This window comes from Salminus brasiliensis, chromosome 16 (assembly GCF_030463535.1).
Source record: "Salminus brasiliensis chromosome 16, fSalBra1.hap2, whole genome shotgun sequence".
In the NCBI taxonomy this organism is placed as follows: Eukaryota; Metazoa; Chordata; class Actinopteri; order Characiformes; family Bryconidae; genus Salminus; species Salminus brasiliensis.
The window spans coordinates 35,169,580-35,176,488 of record NC_132893.1 but is presented as its reverse complement, the minus strand read 5'-3'; the positions used below and the strand labels follow the sequence as shown (position 1 = coordinate 35,176,488).

Sequence of the window (6,909 nt, the reverse complement as noted above, 5' to 3'; positions counted from 1 at the left end):
AACTCTATATAACATTAGAATAAACCCAAATAAACATAAAGTCAGTGGTCAGTGAGAGCGTCCACCTGTAATTAACTCTATATAACATTAGAATAAACCCAAATAAACATAAGGTCAGTGGTGGAATGTAGTGCCCGTTTGTGTGTATTATGTATTGTAATATTAGAGCTACGTAATAAAAAAAAACTACTGCCAGACAAACAGCTTCACGTTAGGACTACATTTCCCACAGTTCAGTGCGGGAGGAAGGCGGCGCCCCATAAGCCTTTGCGGCGCCGATTTCCTCGCAGTGGTTGTTTTCTGGCGCGCAGTAGGAGCTCGGAGGGATCACACACTGACCCACATCCTCACACACACACACTGACCAGCTGACCCACCGAACCGAACCGAGCCGCTTTACCTCCCCCGCGCAGGTGAGTGACGCATAGCGATTTGTCCGCTCGCGGTGCGGTCAGGTGTCCGCTGCAGGCGCGCGCGGTTTAAGGCCCATGATTGCGCTGCTGCTGCATCTGACCTCTTCTTCATCTCACCTGAGAAACAGAGGGCCTTTATTATTCACCTGCTGACCCACAGCGCCCGCCACAGTCGCGCGCGCGCTGCTGAGCCGCCTAGATTAACAAGATTTATTAAAATTGAGGCTCAGATTTCACAGTTGACACGCCCACACTCTACCCACCTTAAAACTGGGTCACCGTTTTGCAATGTAAAATGGGTTCTAGATAGTACTGAAAAAGGGGTTCCTTGGACTTGAGCATCAACCGTGGAACCCTTTTTGTTGCTATGGGGATTCAATAACAGGATGCTTATTTATTTATTTATTTATAAGGAACCAGTTAAGCATGGATAAGGTTCTTTGGGTTGTTCCGGTTCTATATGGAACCATTGCGTTCTCTAAAGAAGAGTAGGATTGTTTTCCAAATAAATTCAAATAAATATTTTTTTCATCTAAATGTATAAATTTATGATGTTTATCTATATGTTAGTGACGTTCATCCTGAGGCTGGCATAATTACCATATTATTACCATATTATTACCATATTAGTACCCTATTATTACAGTCATGTATAATGAAAACACCTTAAAGGTACTACAGAGTTCGGTAAGGCAGTATTAGCACCTGAGCGTTTTAATCCGATTAAAGCATCACTATGGAAAATTGCCATTTCTTGCTCTTTGGCTCCCCCTACAGTCAGGAAGTGTAATTCACACTTTGAGCCACCACTAATCACTCATTTCGAAATAAACACGTCCGTGTCAAATGTAACCGTCTCTGCTCACATACGTCCATGCGTCCTTTATGTTATCATGGATGTTAAGCAGTACATCCTCCACTAGAGGGCAGATCAGAGTCGAACGTTTCCAACAACAACAACAAACATGGTGACGGTGGAGGAGGTCGTGAGGACGTACCCTTTACTAGAAAGACAAAAATGGTGGCGGAGTAAATGTTGGTGTAAAAGTGGCGTGTCAATAAAGAGACTACACTGCCCCCCCACGATTTCCAGTGGTACTGCACTGCTCCGGCCATGTCTGTAAGCTTTAACAGAATGTGCACAAATACGGACAAAATCAGAGCTGAATACGGACGGAGCGCTGACCAGTACGCCTGTGTCTGTGTTAATGTTAAGGAAAACAATTTTTCTGGACAAGCTGAGAGCTCCAGATGCAGCTTGATCTGAAGGTGGAGCAGCATGTGGGCTGAGGCGGTAGAGTAACACTACAGGATTTTACACTAATATGACACAGCAGCAGTTCTGGAGAGAGGTTCTCATCCTGCAGCTCCACCACCCAAGCTCCATAGTGCAGTAGCAGCAGCAGCGTTCCGGCCCGGAGTGGGAATGACGGAGACGCCGTTCTCCCTGTTCCAGTCAGTGGAGCATCATCTTGGTGTGATTCATTTGGGCAGGTGTGAACACAGTAATCACACTCAGGTATAAACCACAACAACCCCGCTAAGGTCCCGGTCTGGTCCCAAACAAACTCTGGTCCCACGTTTATGATGAGAACGTGATCGGACCTCGATCCGACCCAGCTATAATGTGCACTCTGCAAGTGACCAGGTCTACAGCTATGAACGGATGCCGTCTCGGCCTCTGCTCAGTATCGGTTACATGAAGATCAAACGTCCAGAAGGTTTTTAGCAGAATGACCATATCTTTAATCCTGTGTGTGCTGTCTTTCCAGAAAATGCCGAAATCCAAGGAAGTGCTGTCCTCTACCTCCAACAGTGACTCTGACAGTGAAGCCGATACAAAGGTACGTCACGTCTGATCAATAAGCAGAGGTTTGGTGGTGTTCTGCAGACCACCCGACGTTTCGGAATCAATTGTTTGTCGTTTTCCAGGCCAAGAGGAAGAGGCAGGCGACTCCGGAAAAACCCACCAAGAAACAGAAGAGTGGAGAGTCCTCCAAAGCCTCCTCCAAAAGCAGCAGCGGCAGCAGTAAAAATGACAACATGTTCCAGGTCAGGAGTCGTTATCGACGTTGCGTAGCTGTTGTGATCGTAATTAGCAGAGCTGTATTTAAATGGATTGGGGATCAGCTGTTTTAAGGCCGATCCAGATCCGATCCTTTGTTTTTACTGCTGTGTTCTAGCAGAGCGCTCTCTGGCGCCCTCTCTGGCTGGTTGAGAGCGTAACCTGTTGCGGTAATGCTGCAGGAGAACCGTGCTGCTTTCTTCAGAACCGAGACGAGGGAGCTCATACAAACAGACAAACTTATAAACTAATAAAAATAGAAAAACTTTTGCACGTTTCTATAAAGTTGCTGTTTTTACGGTTTTAAAGATTCAAGTTTTTGCATGCAGTGATGATCTAAAAATTATAAGTGATAATTTCATATATTTGACAACATTAAAATTGACTGCTCTAGTAATTCCATATTTAATTACATAGTTAAGTAATGTATTTATGCAATTACTTCCTGTGTAGATGGATTTGAGCCTATATTTTATGCTTATTTTGATGAGATAATGGCATAAAACATGGCAAAAATATTTCTGTTCATACTTAGAAACATGGATCTGGTGTGGGTTAAAAGTGCACATTCTGCATTTCCACAGTTTCTCTGATTATTTCAGTGAACTCTGACTATTTGATTATTTCAGTGAACTCTGATTATTTGATTATTTCAGTGAACTCTGATTATTTGATTATTTCAGTGAACTGCAAGTCAAGAATAATTAGCATGCTTATGTTGATGCTTATCACCAGCATCAACAGTGTTGATGTTTTCAGGGGTTAAAAACTGGTGCTCACTGTTGTTTTGTGTGCTGTTATCTCCAAGATAGGGAAGATGAGGTATGTGAGCGTGCGAGACTTCAAAGGGAAGGTCCTGATTGATATCCGTGAGTACTGGATGGACCAGGAGGGCGAAATGAAGCCGGGAAGGAAAGGTACGAGACCTGTCACTCTCCTCATCCACACACATCCGTACACTATATACAGTATGTCCAATAATACAGTACGTTTGTAGGCATTCAGCTATTTAAAGTTGCACTCATTGCTGACATAGATGTGCAAATGCACACAGACAACTTGTCTAGTCCCTGTAGATAAAGAAGTACTGCCTATAGAATAGGACTCTCTGGAGCAGATCAATAAACATTAAGGTATTGACTCCATGCTGCCTAATAATGCCAGGCGTGGGCTAGAGGGGTATAAAGCCCCCCAGCATTGAGGAGCTGTGGAGCAGTGGAAGAGCTGTGTTCTCTGGAATGATGGTGGAGGAGCTCCATCCAGTACTTTAGATGGGATGAGTTGAGGATGAGGTGGGGTGGTGTCTTCTTCCCTGGAAAGTTGAGACAGTTTCTCCAACAAGCTTATTTTAATACCCTTGATTGTCCCAATACTTTTGTCTGTATATTGTAACGAGAGTGGATTGTGGGAGATTCCATTTAACATTATGGATCTATCTGTCTGTCTGTTTTCAGGTATTTCACTGAATCCAGAACAGTGGAACCAGCTGAAGGAGCAGATTGATGACATCGATGAAGCCGTGCGGAGAACATAAGCAGTCTGAGGAGCTGCAGCCCTGTCTTCATTTCTTTTTCAGTTTTTAATCCTCATTCCACATTTTCCTTACATTTTTTAAAAGGCAGATTAATAATCCGTGGAAATGTTCAGGACAGATCTGTGTGTGTGTGTGTGTTTTAGATTAGGTCAGTCGCTGTGTTTTATTTTACTTTTCCCTTCTTTTTTTTCTACTGACCGCGGTCAAGAGCGTCCGTATCGCTTCTGTGGACGCGTGGATGAGTGGGGAGCTGGGGGTTTAGCTTGTGTTCACTTTTTACAATAAAGAAGATGGAAGATGGAAGTAATCACCTGTGACTCAGTGTTTATGTCCAGTGGACTCTGGGTGTGCCTCGTACCGACCTTTGCCGCCTGTACACACAGATAGGGCACGATGAGCTATGATAACCAAACAAACTACAATGCTATTCATTTATTTACTTATTTATTGGTCATTTTAGACATTCACCCAGCTACAGATATGAAGCTTAAGATATTTACATTTACAGAGACGGCACAGTGCTACACCTGAGATCTGATATTTCCTGATATTTCCTAAAAACGACTGAAAATCTGCTGTTTTTAACAGAAGCTTCACGTAAAGGAACAGTTCAGTGAAAAGCAGAGGAACATCATTGATTTCTGGCCCCAGATTCAGGCGATCAGCCAAGACATGTTTGGTATCTGATGTGGCCTTTAGTACAACAGGAGGTGCTAGGCTAACATTGCTAGCTAACTAATGTCATTTCAAGTCAAGTCAAGTCAAGTGGGTTTATTGTCATTTCAACTACATACAGAGTACACAGTGAAACGAAACAACGTTCCTCCAGGACCATGGTGCAACATAGACAGTGCATACAAAACACAAGTGCAACACAAACAAACAAGTGCGGACAGACAACACAGTACAGACAGAGGATAATAAATAATGACGGTAGTGTGCAAGTTGTGCAATGTGCGATAAATAGAGTACAGTGAGGTAGTAAAGTTATTAGTGCAAATGCTTGTGCAAAAAATGCTTCCCATGTTATCTGGGGTAAATGGTTGGAAAGAGAGAGAGAGGGAGAGTGAACATGTACCAGAAAGATATCAGGTCAGAAGTTGAGTTGTGTTGAGGAGTCTGATGGCTTGGGGGAAGAAGCTATTGCAGAGTCTGGTCGTGTTGGACCGGATGCTGCGGTACCTTCTTCCTGATGGCAGGAGGGAGAATAGTCTGTGTGAAGGGTGGGTGGAGTCATCCACAATGCTGGTTGCTTTGCGGATGCAGCAGGTGGTGTAAATGTCCATGACGGAGGGGAGAGAGGCTCCGATGATCTTCTCAGCTGTCCTCACAATGCGTTGGAGGGACTTGCGGTCAGAGGCTGTGCAGGTCCCAAACCAGGCAGTGATGCAGCTGCTTAGGATGCTCTCTATGGTTCCCCTATAGAAGAGGGTGAGGATGAGTGGAGGGAGACGGGCCTTTCTCAGCTTCCGGAGGAAGTAGAGACGCTGTTGGGCCTTCTTGGCTGTAGAGCTGGTGTTCAGGGACCAGGTGAGGTTCTCCGCTAGGTGGACACCAAGGAACTTGGTGCTCTTAACGATCTCCACAGAGGAGCCGTTGATGTTGAGCGGAGAGTGGTCCGGTCTTGATTTCCTGAAGTCAACAACCATTTCCTTGGTCTTCTCTACATTCCAGTGAAGGTTGTTGACTGTACACCAGTCTGTCAGCTGCTGCACCTCCTCTCTGTATGCTGACTCGTCGCCTTTGCTGATGAGACCCAGCACAGTTGTATCATCGGCGAACTTTATGATGCTGTATGAACTGTGTTTCGCAACACAGTCATGAGTCAGCAGGGTGAACAGCAGAGGACTCAGTACACTGCCCTGAGGTGCCCCAGTGTTCATGGTGATGGTGCTGGAGCTGCTGTCCCCGAACCGGACTAACTGGGGCCTTCCTGTCAGGAAGTCCAGAATCCAGTTGCAGAGGGGGGTGTTGAGGCCCAGCAGGCTTAACTTCCTCGTGAGGTTCTGTGGGATGATGGTGTTGAATGCTGAACTGAAGTCTATGAACAGCATTCTGACGTAGGTGTCCTTCTTCTCCAGGTGGGTAAGGGAGAGATGAAGGGTGGTGGTGATGGCATCGTCCGTGGAGCGGTTGGGACGATATGCAAATTGCAGGGGGTCCAGTGAAGAGGGCAGTTGGTTCTTGATGTTCCTCATGACTAACCTCTCGAAGCACTTCATGATGATGGGCGTGAGAGCTACGGGACGGTAGTCATTGAGGCAGGACACCGTGGACTTCTTCGGCACGGGGACGATGGTGGTGGTCTTGAGGCACGTTGGGACAGTGGAGCTGCGCAGGGAGACGTTGAAGATGTCCATGAGAACATCTGTCAACTGGTCTGCACACTCTCTGAGCACTCTGCCGGGGATGTTGTCTGGTCCTGCAGCTTTCCGTGGGTTGACTCTGCGCAGAGTTTTCCTCACGTCCACTGCAGTCAGGCACAACACCTGCTCGTCCGGCTTGGGTGTGGTCTTTCTCACCAACGTGTTGTTCTGTGCCTCAAACCGTGCATAAAAGTCGTTCAGGGCATCGGGGAGGAAGGCATCACTGTCACAGGACGGTGGCATTGTCCTGTAGTTTGTGATTTCCTGGATGCCCTGCCACATGTGCCGTGTGTCACCGGTGTCCTTAAAGTGGTTGTGGATTCTCTGGGCGTGTGCGCGCTTTGCCTCTCGGATGGCCCGTGACAATTTGGCTCTTGCTTTCCTCAGGGCCGCCTTGTCACCCACTCTGAAGGCCGAGTCGCGGGTCCTCAGTAGCGCACGCACCTCAGGAGTCATCCACGGCTTCTGATTTGGGCGTGTGGTGATGGTCTTGGAGACAGTGACATCATCAATACACTTACTGATGTAGCC

General features: G+C 46.4%; 1 protein-coding gene across 1 annotated transcript; it reads left to right on the top strand.

Moving 5' to 3' along the window:
• Positions 1-259: 259 nt before the first annotated feature.
• sub1a (SUB1 regulator of transcription a) lies at positions 260-4,319 on the top strand. The gene is made up of 5 exons (XM_072658451.1): positions 260-413; positions 2,186-2,257; positions 2,346-2,465; positions 3,287-3,395; positions 3,933-4,319. The coding sequence occupies exons 2-5, from the start codon at positions 2,189-2,191 to the stop codon at positions 4,010-4,012; spliced, it is 378 nt and encodes a 125-aa protein (XP_072514552.1). The 5' UTR covers positions 260-413; positions 2,186-2,188; the 3' UTR covers positions 4,013-4,319.
• The last annotated feature ends 2,590 nt before the right edge of the window (positions 4,320-6,909 follow it).